Source organism: Bipolaris sorokiniana (genome assembly GCF_000338995.1).
Source record: "Bipolaris sorokiniana ND90Pr unplaced genomic scaffold COCSAscaffold_9, whole genome shotgun sequence".
NCBI lineage: Eukaryota > Fungi > Ascomycota > Dothideomycetes > Pleosporales > Pleosporaceae > Bipolaris > Bipolaris sorokiniana.
In genome coordinates, this window is record NW_006911903.1 from 174,066 (window position 1) to 187,749 (window position 13,684).

General features: G+C 47.0%; 7 protein-coding genes across 7 annotated transcripts; 4 read left to right on the top strand and 3 right to left on the bottom strand.

Annotated features, from left to right (window-relative positions):
* Nucleotides 1–731: 731 nt before the first annotated feature.
* On the top strand, nucleotides 732–1,214 carry COCSADRAFT_57108 (uncharacterized protein; the record flags this gene model as incomplete). The annotated part of the gene is made up of 1 exon (XM_007702920.1): nucleotides 732–1,214. A coding segment is annotated over one exon (483 nt), but the record flags the coding sequence as incomplete, so codon positions are not given.
* Nucleotides 1,215–2,769: 1,555 nt separating this feature from the next.
* COCSADRAFT_93161 (uncharacterized protein) lies at nucleotides 2,770–4,143 on the bottom strand (the record flags this gene model as incomplete). The annotated part of the gene is made up of 1 exon (XM_007702953.1): nucleotides 2,770–4,143. The coding sequence occupies one exon, from the start codon at nucleotides 4,141–4,143 to the stop codon at nucleotides 2,770–2,772; it is 1,374 nt and encodes a 457-aa protein (XP_007701143.1).
* A 734-nt stretch (nucleotides 4,144–4,877) lies between these two features.
* Nucleotides 4,878–6,544, bottom strand: COCSADRAFT_27296 (uncharacterized protein; the record flags this gene model as incomplete). The annotated part of the gene is made up of 5 exons (XM_007702747.1): nucleotides 4,878–5,250; nucleotides 5,466–5,652; nucleotides 5,717–6,014; nucleotides 6,317–6,409; nucleotides 6,476–6,544. The coding sequence occupies 5 exons, from the start codon at nucleotides 6,542–6,544 to the stop codon at nucleotides 4,878–4,880; spliced, it is 1,020 nt and encodes a 339-aa protein (XP_007700937.1).
* Nucleotides 6,545–7,396: 852 nt separating this feature from the next.
* On the top strand, nucleotides 7,397–7,945 carry COCSADRAFT_27297 (uncharacterized protein; the record flags this gene model as incomplete). The annotated part of the gene is made up of 1 exon (XM_007702748.1): nucleotides 7,397–7,945. One exon carries the CDS (start codon nucleotides 7,397–7,399, stop codon nucleotides 7,943–7,945), a length of 549 nt encoding a protein of 182 aa, XP_007700938.1.
* Nucleotides 7,946–8,452: 507 nt separating this feature from the next.
* COCSADRAFT_60894 (uncharacterized protein) lies at nucleotides 8,453–9,685 on the bottom strand (the record flags this gene model as incomplete). The annotated part of the gene is made up of 1 exon (XM_007702923.1): nucleotides 8,453–9,685. A coding segment is annotated over one exon (1,233 nt), but the record flags the coding sequence as incomplete, so codon positions are not given.
* A 426-nt stretch (nucleotides 9,686–10,111) lies between these two features.
* On the top strand, nucleotides 10,112–10,505 carry COCSADRAFT_358815 (uncharacterized protein; the record flags this gene model as incomplete). Its single annotated transcript, XM_007702954.1, has 3 exons — nucleotides 10,112–10,234; nucleotides 10,283–10,437; nucleotides 10,461–10,505. Exons 1-3 carry the CDS (start codon nucleotides 10,144–10,146, stop codon nucleotides 10,503–10,505), a joined length of 291 nt encoding a protein of 96 aa, XP_007701144.1. The 5' UTR covers nucleotides 10,112–10,143.
* Nucleotides 10,506–11,282: 777 nt separating this feature from the next.
* COCSADRAFT_37706 (uncharacterized protein) lies at nucleotides 11,283–12,712 on the top strand. Its single transcript, XM_007702775.1, has one exon. The coding sequence runs from the start codon at nucleotides 11,388–11,390 to the stop codon at nucleotides 12,339–12,341; it is 954 nt and encodes a 317-aa protein (XP_007700965.1). The 5' UTR covers nucleotides 11,283–11,387; the 3' UTR covers nucleotides 12,342–12,712.
* Nucleotides 12,713–13,684: the final 972 nt, after the last annotated feature.

Sequence of the window (13,684 nt, forward strand, 5' to 3'; positions counted from 1 at the left end):
CCAATTCCTGGACACTATTGAGTCGAGAAGTCCGTACAATCGTACTCTTCATTCTTCCGAATTGAGCTAATACTCTTCTAGTCAGCCCTTACCCAGACCTAGCCGCTGTTGCTATTAGCATGGTCAACAAGTCTATTAGCAATCCTTCCCAATCAAAGCCACAAGACCTCGGAACCGTAGGATACATGTCCCTCATACCAGATACGGTTATCTCGGCTCTATCAAAGTGCGTCACCACAGGAATTACTCCAACTCTATCAAATACCGTCCGGCGCATCCATAGTCATCTACGTGCTATAATACCAGAAGAATTCGAGAGAGAATCAAACGCAGGTCACAAAGATACGAGTGGACTTATCAAAATGACTGGAAACGTCCAACATCTCAGCCTTGCGGTATTTCTACTGACCAACAATATGTTGAACACCGAGAAAGTTGCTGTAATGACCCAACTCTTCCAAGACACCAGTAATGTGCAGTTTCTGAGATCTCTGCTATCAGTACGGAATCCAACGGTCGAGGCACTTGCAGAGAAGCTTCTCCTGGCTGCTATACAGTCTGAACATCAGTTTATGGCACAGACGTGCCTTGAAGCAGGAGCAGACCCTAACTCACAGCTATTGGGGCGAACCGCTTTGCAGTATGTTGCAGGGAAAGCCAATATTAAGATCACCCGGAGTCTTCTCGATGCTGGTGCAGATGTCAACGCACCGCCAGCGGATAATGGACGGACCGCGCTCCAAGCAGCAGCTTCCAGCGGCAACCTCGAGCTAGTTCAGGTCCTTCTCAATGCTGGTGCAGATGTCAACGCACCGCCAGCGGATAATGATGGACGGACCGCGCTCCAAGCAGCAGCTTACAGCGGCAACCTCGAGCTGGTTCAGGTCCTTCTTGATGCTGGTGCAGATGTCAACGCCTCAGCCGCTAAACATGCTGGAGCAACATCACTCCAAGCTGCTGCCCTCTCTGGTCGTGTTAGAGTGGCGACAACACTTCTCAATGCTGGTGCAGATGCAAATGCTGGTGGAGCTTTAGAGAACGGAAGAACTGCATTAGAAGGAGCTGCAGAGCACGGACGCATAGACATGGTGCAACTGCTGCTGAATGCTGGTGTTGATCTCTGGAGAGATGGCAAGGTACAATACGAGAGAACGCTTCAACTGGCCTCAAGGAATGGACATACCGTCGTGAAAAAGCTTGTCGAGGCGCACTACAAAAGCATTCATACTGGAGATCACCGTTGATTATGCAGGTCTCAGTCACTGTAAGTGAATCTAGCAGTGCATACTCTTTTAGCATATTCTAACCAGCATTTTTCAGGCCGGACATCTATTGTACTGTATTCGAGTAGTAGTAGGCTTATGTAAAAGCTTCCTTATGACTCAGCAGAGGGGTGGAAGTGGGACATACAGCACTTAGTTTTGCATTGCGCACCACTCCTAAGTTTTCTTCACCACCGGGATTGTTGTCATCCATTGTGAAGTGTGATGACTAAAGCTCAGTATTTGCTGCTTGTTGCACGTGTGCTGACAAGAGAACGCTAAGCTTGATATGTCAGGTGGGGCATCATGATCCCTGCCTACCGTGTGGCGCAAACTTCGTTGCACCCGCGCTGGAGGGGAAGCCGCATTCGCTAAGCACTATAGGTCAATGAGACATTATTGTAATACAAGAGAGATTGTGATTATAAGGCCAAAGCTGACTACCACGTGATCTTCAACTTACTGACAAGACTCCGGGGCTTACACAGCTACAGGACTTTGAAGCCATAAGCTTGGCGTGGTGAAAATTACGCCGTAGACGGTCCTATACTAGCCATATGCGGAAGCTGCTCTCTGGAGAAGTACCGACAGGGTGGCGATCACGCATGGATATGAGCGCCACGCCGCACCAAGAGCTGAGATTGGCTCTGCAGCGTGGCCGAGGGTTTCCTTAGTGCATACAACCTTATTTCTTAGTATAGGGGTACAGTAGAGCGAGATAGAGGCTATCTGTAGCGGTATCACCGCTTTTCTCTTATAAAGATGTCTTTTGCAGATCAGCGCGGATTTCACAACAGTAGCGTAATTTTTGTAAGGAGAGATGTCTACACCTATAGAAGAAGGCAAAAAATATGACCTATCTATGAGCATAGTATGACAACAACGTGTGAATAGAAATATTGTTTTCTGAAGACAAAGTACCCCTCTTTTCTTGCGGCACGGGGGGATTTGCGTTACCCAGGGAGGGATGTTAGCGGAGATGACATAGAGTGAACCTGGGTCGATAAAGACAATTGTAGATAAAGTATTTCTTGCATGTGTGGAATGCTACAAAACACAGCAACTTATACAAATCAAGGCCAAGCAGAACTGCTCTCTAAGGCTGCTAATGTTGTGCCATCGCAGCGGATCCAGGCAGAAGCATTGCCCGTTTGTGGCGGAGTAAGGCTGGTTTTACCATAATCTATACGTAGCGCATTGATTGGTTGATCTATTTTTCCATTATCTCTATTGCGTAGACGTGGGTGGGATGTGTATGTTACAAGTAACAAGGAGGAATATTCTGTGATGATGGCCGCATGGAAAGAGACCATTGGGCACCACGTCATAAAGTGATTGATGATCTCCGCGGTGCGAGGATCACGAGGCTGGCTTCACACCAAGAACAGGGCTTCACACTTACAAACAATATCTCTCTCTGTTTAGAGAATTCCTGCAAAATATCCAACTATTCAAGGATAAAAAAACCTACTATGCAATGCTAAACATAATAGAAACCTTACCGTTCTCAAAGTATGCTCTTCAACTTCCTAACTCTAGAGGGATACTCCTTAGGACAGATGGTATTCCAATGCTGGATCAGTCCCGCAGCCATTGTTCGCTGTCTAGATGTCAATAACCCACCAGTGACCACATTATACAACTTTCGCGCGATAACACCCTCATCCTCCAAAGCCATAGTGATGTAGTCCTGCGTAGCCGTACTCAGAAATGCAGCCTTCAGCGCTTTACCTACCCGATCGGAAGGTGCCTTCGCCACTTTGTTCTCATCGGACTCATCGTAGTTGATACCCTTCCAAGCCCAGAATGGACTCCGGAGTGCTAGAATCTTGGGGACGAAACATGCCATGTCCCAGTCGACGATGCCAGTGATCTTGACAGATGTGCGGCTGTTGACTTCCACCATTACGTTGCGGGCGAAAAGGTCGCCGTGCATGAGGTGGAAGCGGTCGCCGAGCCAACCCATGTCGTCGAGTACGTGGATGATTTCGATAATGCTGTACCAAAGTGATTCCTTGAAGCCATCGGGTGGTCCGATCAGGGACTCGTACCTCATCCACCTGTTACAACAGTCGATTAGAAATTGGCATGGTGTCTGATGCGGCGCCTCACGCTTTTCGAAGAGATTCAGGTTTGGTCGGTGATACGCCTGGTCCGCAGTGGGGATGAGGATTTGGTCCAGCTTGATCTCTGAGCTGGGCGAAGTGATGTTGTCGAATGAGATCTGGCCAGCTGCTGGCGAGGTGATGGACGCTATGGTCTCTACGATCCTGGTCAATTGACGAATCGCTGACGCCTTTTGATCTAGATTCATATCGGGCCAAAGCTTCGCAAGGCTGTCACCTGGTACAAAGCTCTGCAGCATGTACGGGCGACCGAGGGCGTTGATTTCTGTGAGGTCAAATTCTTTGACTATGGGAATGGGCACTGAGAGGCGCTGGCCTAGAACTTGGAGAGTCGCTACGTCCTGGTGGACATCGCTCCTTACAATGCTTCCCGATTGGCCGTTAAAGTCGAACCATGATCCCACTGGGATTCTCAGTGCGAAGATTTGCTGCTTAGGTGGTGAACCAAGCAGCCTGACTACTCTAGCATTGTAGCTTGAATCGCCCTTCAGTGCATGGATCTTGGGCGTTACAGATACTCCGACGACGATGTTATATGAACCTTGTCCAAGACGTCGAATAATGGGCCGCTCGGTCTCTTTGGGAGGGAAAAGATCGGCCAAGAGCTGCATGATCTTAGCTTTGAAATTGGCGATTTTCTCGCCGTCGCAGTAATACTCGCCATCTGGTCTGTAGATATTACCCTCTGCGAAGAAGTCTAAGAAAACGTCTTCTTCTTGAAAGCTGTCATATCGATCGGTGCTTTGAGAGTTCATTGACAGGCTGTCCATGCCCCGTTCGATTTCGAAGACAACAATGGTTCGGCAATGGTTTGTCGCTCGCATGATGGATCCTTCTAGATTGTTGTAGTTTGTAATTAATCTTGTAAGGTTCTGATGTATCGATTGTTTGAATCCTTAGTGTATTCATTAGAAGAAATATGGGATGAGAGTCTTATAATCCCTGAGTTCGACATAGTGAATCAAGGACAAGATGTTGTGTACATACTGCCCTCGATATATATATGAACAATGCTCTTACAGCTCTACGGCTACATTAATGGCCTGTCTTGATATTGTTTTTCAGTCACTATAAACGATTTGAGGTACTGTCAGCATCTCACAATATTCACTCACAGAGTGATTGGCGCACGCCATTAGGTGAAAGGTGGTTTCTTTTAGAGTAAGTACAATGCTTGGTCGGCATATGTAATTCTATTTACAGAATTTTTTGGGCAGCATAGCCTACGTTTCAAATCAGATCTTGCCCTAACGAGTTAGAAACAATTCTAGACTTGTCTCACTATGTTGACACAGAATTTGCCTGACCACATAGTTAGATCGTGAGCCTATTCGAGATTTGGGAAACGATTGTTCACACTAAGCATATATTCATTTATGTTACTGGTAGATACATCTACCATATACGCAATCCTCCTTACACTTGTAGCGCTCTATCTTACTTGCACTCAAGATTTTTCTGAGTGCTTATGACTTTCGTGGGTGAACGTTCACCTGAACACACTTGAACCTCTGGAAAGACACTGCAGAAAGGACATCTCGGCCCAATAATCGGGCATCCTTTGCATGGAGAAAACTTTGGCAGAGACTACCGTACCTTTAGGAATGTAAATGCCGTTGATCTTCGTTCCAGGACATGTTCGGTCGGCAAAGCGGGTATTGATAGGCGGCATCAGCCTAAGAGTCTCAAAGATTACACTGGGGAGATAGTGGAGCTTTGCGAGGCCATCCGCAGTGATCGATTCCTGGCTGGGAAAAGCGTTTCGGAGTTCTGATTGTACAACAGCCATATATTCCGGGTTACGGAGAAGCTGGTAAAATGTGGCAGTCATTGTCATAGCCATCGTTCCATAGCCAGCTAGGCTACAATAGATTAGCTACTACTCGCCAGGACAATATGAAATTACTGACAATAAGATGGAAGAGTTTTGAATCAGCTCATCGTCGCTCAGGTGAAATCCAGTCTGCGCACAATGGTCGAGGATTGCCGTCATGGAATCTCTCCTCTCATGCTATCTTTGCAAGTAACTTGTTGCTATTAGTAAACAATCGTCTTCTCAGCAAGAACCACAACTTACTTTCTGAGCGTGGACGCGCTGACTACATGTCCGGTCGTAGTCGATGCATAAGGGAAACTCTTGAGCAATTTACCAAGAGATTTTATGAGCGAAGGAAGCACCCAAGAGCCAAAGGGGAAGAGGTAATCATATAAACCATACGCCGCCATGACCGAGTTTGCATTGTTGATGAAGTAATCAAACATGACTATGTCCAAGCTAGTAACCAGAAGCACAGCATATGCGACGTTTGTAAGTATTGAGTTTCTTACTTCTTCCATTTCCTGTTAATGTATCGCCAAAGCTCAGGTCGGAAACTAGGTCCCATATGCTTTCAGAAATTACATCGCCCATATTCGTTACCTGGCCTGGCTTTTGGATAATTTCGTCCACCCGGCCAATCATACCTCGCACTTGCTGTTGGATCAACAGTTCTTGGTCTTTCAGGGAGTTGGAGTTGAAGGCTGGTTGAATACCTCTCTTCAACTTCCTGTGCAACTTTTTGTCATGTGTCGTGATGATGTTTGTTCCGACTAGCAATAGGTTTTCAGCTTGTTCTTGCACAGTCCACTGTTTAGTAAAGTATGTGTCTATGTTGTTGTTAGAGCTGTTTTAGATCTCCTTATGTGCATTGATTGTGCTGAAAGAAAGCTCGTTGGGGCCGATGCGAACTACTGGGCCTGTTGGTTGTCTATTAGATAGGTCCTTCGTCGTTCATCATATAACTTTAACCTACCAAACTTCGAGTGCAAGTCTACTATTATTGTGTTAAGCCTCCTGCGGTGGAGAAAGCGAATCATAAAAATCTTTGTCCATGCCCTGTTAACAATTCCCCTTGTGGAACGCTAATGCTTATATTACGGGAACCTTACAGGCGAACATCGAGCAAGAAACGGGCCAGGAATCTTTTTCAGTGGATGGAAAAATAGGTTGTAAACAATGTTTCCGAGGTGCCATAACGAGAACTATGTTAAGTACATATGTAGTTAAGTTCACAAGCTAATGCTAGAAATATGAATGGGAGGACCCACAAGGCCAAAGAATACAACAGTGATAGACCAAGTGTCTATCGCATTCGTTGACGAGAGTGTAGCTCCCATTTTGTCGCAACACTTAAGGAATCGGATCCCAGGGAGATTGAGCGTAAAATGAGATGTCTAAAGAAGAGTACAAAGGAAAACCTTATTCAAAAACAGGTGACATTAGCAGGCAAGAGTTTCTATCGGCCTTCCTGGACGACTCAGTATTCTCAAGCCTCTGCTCCGATTGCTTGACTAGTAAGCTGTCTTAAAGACACCGTCTCTACATGACTATCTCTCTTTACGGGGTTGTAGATAGGACCTAGCGTAGCACTAGTCGCCTGTAGTCCGTATACATGCCTTTTCACTTAGCATTCGTTCTTCGGCTGCATAATTCCTTCGCATATCTTCACGGCTTCTCTCCTATCTAGCAATTTTCTCAAAATTCGCCATCAATCCATTGGTCAAATACTTATCCTTCGGTCACTTGTTTACCTGGCACATTTTCGGAGCTTCGCTTTTGTTTGTGAGGTTCTTGGAATTCGCCGTTGACGGCTTAGATAAGATCTGACTGTTCGATCACTTATCTGCTTCGCACATATTCGGCGTTTCCTCTCAATGTTCTAGCTTCGTATGATTTGCTTTTACTTATTGGTTAGGTGGGATGATAGGTCCGAATAGGTTACACGTGCCTTTATCGTTACACAAAGTATAGTTGTGCTAAACACATTCCAATGGATGACGAGTCCAATGCACGCTCTATATAAGAGTATTGTTCATTGTATTTACTATATCAACCTTGCTATTCTTGCATCTTTTAATCCTTACAAAAAGCCCTGACATTTTTGGTTGAACGTCAAGGGGGCAATTTTCCAATACTCTTCTCCTATTGATCCTAAGGAGTTGTCGAAGAATGGCTACTTTTCCAAGCTTATGACCCGTATAAACCACAAAGACGATCTAGCAAATGCCGCAACTCGGAAGCTCTTATCAGACTGGGCGAAGATGGTTGGAGATGGATGGGAGAGCAAATCTAATAGCTCACTTAGTGAAGTTGGCAATTGGTGTTCGCTAGTGTTCCCCGAAACAAAGCCGGAGAGGATAAGAACCTTGACTCATCTCATCGATCTCGGTTTGATACACGATGGTATTTCATATGTTCCTGCTATTTGCCTTCAATTGTCTGATATGGGAGATAGACAATACAGAAGCGATGTCTTCTTCCTATTGGGACGATATTTCCAGATCAGGGACGACTATATGAACCTGGTATCCAAAGAATATGCGGCGCAGAAGGGTACTTGTGAAGATCTAGAAGAGGGCAAGCTTTCCTTACCAACTGTCGCCTGCATACAGGATTGCCCTGCGTCTAAGGGCAAGATCCTTGGTTTATTTCGCCAGCATGCGGCTGGTCAGAGACAGCAGCCGATCGGGATGGGTGACGAGCGTAAGAGTCTTATCTTGCAAATCTTGAATGATTGAGGCGCTCTTGCTACAACTAAGAGCTATATTTTAACATTAGAAGATAGCCTCAAAGAGGAGATCAGACATCTAGAAGCGAAGACAGGAAAGAACAATAGTCTATTGACGCTTCTGATTGAGACTCTGAGTCTTACTCAATAGTGTGTTAATACACATTCATCTGTGCTGGCCCCTCTAAATCATCACGTTAGAATTTCTCTGCACAATTACGTAAAGTCTTCTTGAGCAAACATATTCATGTGTGATGCTAGGTGGTGGAATAGTAGCCCATGTAGGACACTAACCTCAAATAACTAAGAAATGTTGTGTGATTTTACTGTTTTTGGTATCTATACTCTAATACAACAACATCCTTCTTTCAAGGACCTCTAGTCTATGCTCTAAAAACAATATTATGAAAGATAAAGAAAATCTCCGCGACGAACCTTCCAACGATCTCCTAACTTACCAACGACTTTTTGTTCAATCTTCGTAGAGCTGGCAGTCGGAATCTTCTTCCGGGGGCGTAATCCCATCTTCTGGGTGAAGCGCATGCCACTCACTAACGATCTTCCACGCCTCCTCAATATGCCAGTCCTTAGGAATGCCCTCTTTCAAAATAACGTACATGCGCCTAGCAAGGATGGCTTCAGGAGCAAATGCGAAGTGCTTGTACTTCTCTGACGCATTCTCCATGAAAACCTGCTTGATCGTCTTGGCGTCTTCAGTAACAGGGACGATGTTTGCACATTCTTCTGTGTCAGCGAAATCACTATCTACGTGATCTTCTGTCCATAACCAGAACGGTGCCTTGTAGGCGACGAACTCGGGCGCCATGGTCGCCGAGTCCCAGTCGATAACGCCCGTGATCTGGACTTGGGTGTCGTTGCGAATCTCTGCAAGTAGGTTGTATGGCATGAGATCTCGATGAGCCAACACGCATGGTCCGTTGAGGAAACCACGAGTATTGAGGGACTTGATGATGATACCGAAGTTGAGCCAGATCTCGTTGAATGACTGGCCGTCTTCCGTACAATCTTCGCTCCAGCGCCGACAAGTTTCGATGAGGTGCTCAAATGTGTCCTGGGGATGTTCAGCCAAGTTGAAATTCCTATCTCCGAGTTCTTCGTGCTGCAGGTGGAGGCTCTCGACATGGAGGTCTTTTGAGTCGGAAGAGAGCGCAGAGAGTGATATATTGCCGCCTGGTCCCTCAACTGCAGCGATGATAGGAGCGAGTTGAGAGACTTGTTCGGCGATGCTCAGCAACTGCTCTGTATTCAGAGAGTCATCTTTCATCAGTGTAGAGAAGTTTTTCCCTGGGAGACGGGTCTGGATCATGTACGGCTTTCCAATGGCATTTTGGAATGTCAGATCGTACCGTACTACCCTTGGAACTGGCAGTTGGACAAGCGCTCCGACGGTTTTGAGAATGGCGACATCGCGAGCCATGATATTCATCGTTTCTTTGTTGATAAAACGGGGAATTCGAACTATGTACGAGATTCCTGTGTCCTTTGGTGCTTTGAGCATCTCCGTGAGCTGGGTGGGGAGATAGGAGCCAAACGTGGAGACAAACCACTCAAGGTTGGTTCGTCTACGTTCTGAGGTGATGTTGACACCCGTTACTCTATTGTAAGAGCCCCCACGCATGTATTCTATTGTGACTTCAGAAACATCATCGTGAAGAGCAGAAGCCACTGTGGCAATATTATGTCCGAAGAGTTCAAAGTGTTCTCTATCTGAAGGGTTGAGATCAGTAGGATTTGGAGTCATGATGAAGATGAATTTGCAGCGAATGCAGTTGTGTTCGTTGGAAGTACCAGTTGAGTTGCGAAGAGAAAGTGGGTTATGATTGTAAGGATAAATGTTCTCGTGTTATATCTAGGAAGTTGGAAAACACATTATGAACACAAAGTACTAGTTTTCATTGTTCATTTACAAACAGAGTGTGCCAACAGGCTACATGATCTTATCTGTCGAGTGAGTACACTGTCTTTCCACTGTATCATTAATTGACAATGGTGTCGTGTTATTCACTGAGGTTGCCTCATATAAATTTCACACCAATAGGCTCTCATGCAGTACAGAAACCAAACAAAATTTAAGAAACAAGTTATAACAGGGCCCAAAACGGAAAAAAAAACTCAAGCCTTCAATAACCCACTGAAAATATCTACTTTCACCCTCAGAACAATCAACACAACAAAAAAACATCGAAGATGTCGCCCTCGCCAACCGGTAGGACTAAGCACCACTGCCCTGGCAGAGACGGTTGGGTCGGCGACATCAGCCCAGGAAATTGCATCCAGAGTGCCGATGGCACACACTGAAAGACACACAAGATCCTGTGTACGCAAGGTTGTGGTAAGTACCACTTTGCGTCCCCAGAAGCTTGCCGAAAGTGTATCGGTAAGATGAGAGCAGACGAGCGTCGGGAGAGGGTGGAGAGGCAGAAGGCAAAAGAGGAAAAAGAGGAAAAAGACAAAAACAAAGAGGATGATTTTTTAAACCTGGTAAGGAGCGAAAGAAGACGAAGAGGGATCCCGATCCTGACGACGACCCCAAAGACGACATGGCCTAATGCTTACACTTCTAGATACTCAGGAGATGGAAGCTCTTTATAAAAAAAAAGAACGATAGAAACGATATATAGCAGGAAGTAAAGGGGTCCTGTTGTCCAATAGATAAATCGAATATGAAATATCTCGTAAGATATTAATCGCATCTTGACCGTAACATAGTGATTTATGCCTGGGGAGAAGGCGTCAGAGTTGATGCGGTGCTGGTCTGCCATCTGCAGGCGTAGCTGGTGTCTCCATGGGGCTCGCCAGAAGTTGTGGTGGGCTGATGGATGGGGACCTTGCGAATATAGCGGGAATGATACATAAACAGTAGTTGAGCTTGGTGCTTTGAATTGTGTGTATATAGAATATGATATAATTCAAAAGGGATGCGGATTTTCGGTTAACTTGTATTGGTGTCAAATATGGCGGGTTGAACTACTGAAAAACATGCTGATTCGTCAATAGGTCTATGTTTCAGAGCTTGGACTGTATTGGGAGCCAGAAGCTAGACACTGCGGTTTGGATGAACAATGATAGAAGAGAAACAGCAAACTACCTTGATGCGTATTATGTTGGTGATGATTAAGGTCATACACGTTGTCCGGCCGTTGTGATGGTAGATGATACCCCGGCGCGGGTCCAGCCAATCACTGCTCTCGCGAACGGCTGCAAGAATGCTCTACGTCATTGACATTGCCGTCGACACAAGGTGTCGTGACTACGCGTTCTTTCCTCACCAAATGTGGCAAATGTCGTTCTTATCGCGTAGCAAACCACTCGTACACTTTGAAACGCGCTCGTTCAGCCGTACGTTTGCGCGTTCTACAATCCCGCCGTGCTGCAACAATCATCTACCCTGACAATCCACGATACCCTTTCAAGCGAGACACCACACAATCATGAAGCGTGGAGCAATCGACTCATTCTTTACGCGCCCGTCTCCCAAGAAACCAAAGTATGAAGTTAGTAAGGCCAAGTCGAGTCATGCTTCATATCCCTTTGCGATTCCACACCTACCAGAGGACTTCGCAGAACAGCTGGGCTTTGCGCCTGTCGAGGAGGGCAAAGTCATGAACGACCAGCTTGACTTGGATCTCGTTTACTACCAACCGTACATACCTTCCTCCATTGCTGGTGGCGTGTTTGAGTTTCTGCGGCAAGAACTACCCTTTTACCGCGTAATCTACAACATTACGCGTGGAGGAGTGCAGACACAGATCAACACTCCCAGATTCACAACCGTTTTTGGCGTCGACGACACATCTCGCTTTGCCCCTGACGGAAAGATTATCGATGCCAAGACAAGCAAACCGGTGGAGAAGAACAGGTACAAATGCGCACCAAGACCCATCCCACAATGCCTGGACGAGCTGAGAAAAGTGACCGAGGGGACGACGGGGGAGACGTTCAATTTCTGTCTCGTCAACTACTACGCCGATGGCAAGGACAGCATATCCTACCATTCAGACGACGAACGGTTTCTCGGCCCAAACCCAGCCATTGCATCTTTCAGTCTCGGTGCGAAGCGCGATTTCCTCATGAAGCACAAACCTATACCACCGAAAGATGGCGAGAAGATGGAAGAGCCCAAAGGACTGAAGCTACCGCTGGGCTCGGGGGATATGATTCTTATGCGCGGTACGACGCAGGCGAATTGGCTACATAGTATACCGAAGCGCGCGGGGCCGGAGGCTGGCAAGGGGAGGATCAATATTACGTTCAGGAAGGCTATGGTGAAAGGGGGAACGGAGAATTATTATCAGTACAATGTTGGGTCTGGCGGAGTGTATAGATGGGACGCGAAGGCTGAGAAGATGGTGCAGCAGGAGATTGAGAAAGGAAATAATGAATGATTCGTCTCTTAGTAAGGGGTTCGTGTCTGGGTTGGGCGTTCATGTAATGTGGAAGCACACCTTGCTCGGCCTGTCACCCACTCGAATCAATCTTTCTGTTCCATGATGATTACTTTTCCATCTCTTCTCCGTCTCTTATCCGCTTGATATGATTGCACCTCGGTGGATTGACGTGCTGCTGGGACTTTTGTGATTACGCAGCAGCCTAACCTGGGGCGGCGTTGGTGGGCAGGCAAGAAATGGCTCGAGCGTGAGCCAAGTCAACCCCGCTCTCGGGACTGTCGCGGCCACTGAAAGTATAAACTATGGACATGAAGTGAGATTTGTGGTATCAGAGCAAAGTGCTGCGGAAAAGTACTGGATTATGAGTGAGTCAGAGCCGCGCATCGAGTAATCATGTCATGCGCATGGATGCCTGAGGGTGCGGTGGCGACGAACGCGTGCATCGTGCAGGCCAGCTTGGCGGGCATTGAATGAGGGTGGTCGGAGTTAAAGGCCGCCTAATTCTCACAATGCCTGGACAGGTTTCCCACTCGCGACAACACAACACAACATTCACCATTTATTTCTTGCTAGCTCGGTATTTCCCACACAAAACGAGTCGCCAAAGCAGGCCCGTGGTCGCAATCGTACAGTCGGGCGCTCTAGATAAGTGCAGCGCGCCATCTTGTCGTGGGTACGACCAAAGGGAGCTCTGGTTGGGCGCAGTAGGAGCTGGTTGAGAAGGGTACGAATCGGTGCAATGCTTCGTCACGATACGGCTGCTGAGAGAAGATAGGCAGTATTAGCAACAACGTTTCGATACACTGGTGCCTTGCGATACCTCGACCATAGAGCTCTAGCCACCAGCTTGCACACGCTTCGTCCATTTGGTCTGCAAACAAGAACGCTGCACGGCGTGGCTCGACACTAGACGCATCCACCCCGCGACGGACGTTCATGGTCTCTGGGCATACATATTCGACCTAGAGGAGGTGGAATTTGGGGCGGAAAGCGTAGATTGTGTTGTGCTTGATACGCAGAATCGGCTGTAAAAGACGCAGGCAGTCGCAAATAAGGCACCAACAGGACATCAAGCCATTTGAATCCCGGACTGCAGTCGTCACATCCCTTGGCGTCTGGAGATAGGGTCAGCTCCGAAAGATTTAAGACCTGGCTAGCCCGCGCTCGCATAATTCTCCACCTGGGCACTCTTTCACGCCCTCCTATCTACGCAGTGCTTACTCGCGACAACGCCAATCTGCACCAGACGATCCAGAACCTCAGCTGTGCAGCTCAGGCGACCCACGAAAGAGTGAGATTTCATCATACCTTCACCTCGGCGATAAGCCCTTAACCCCGCT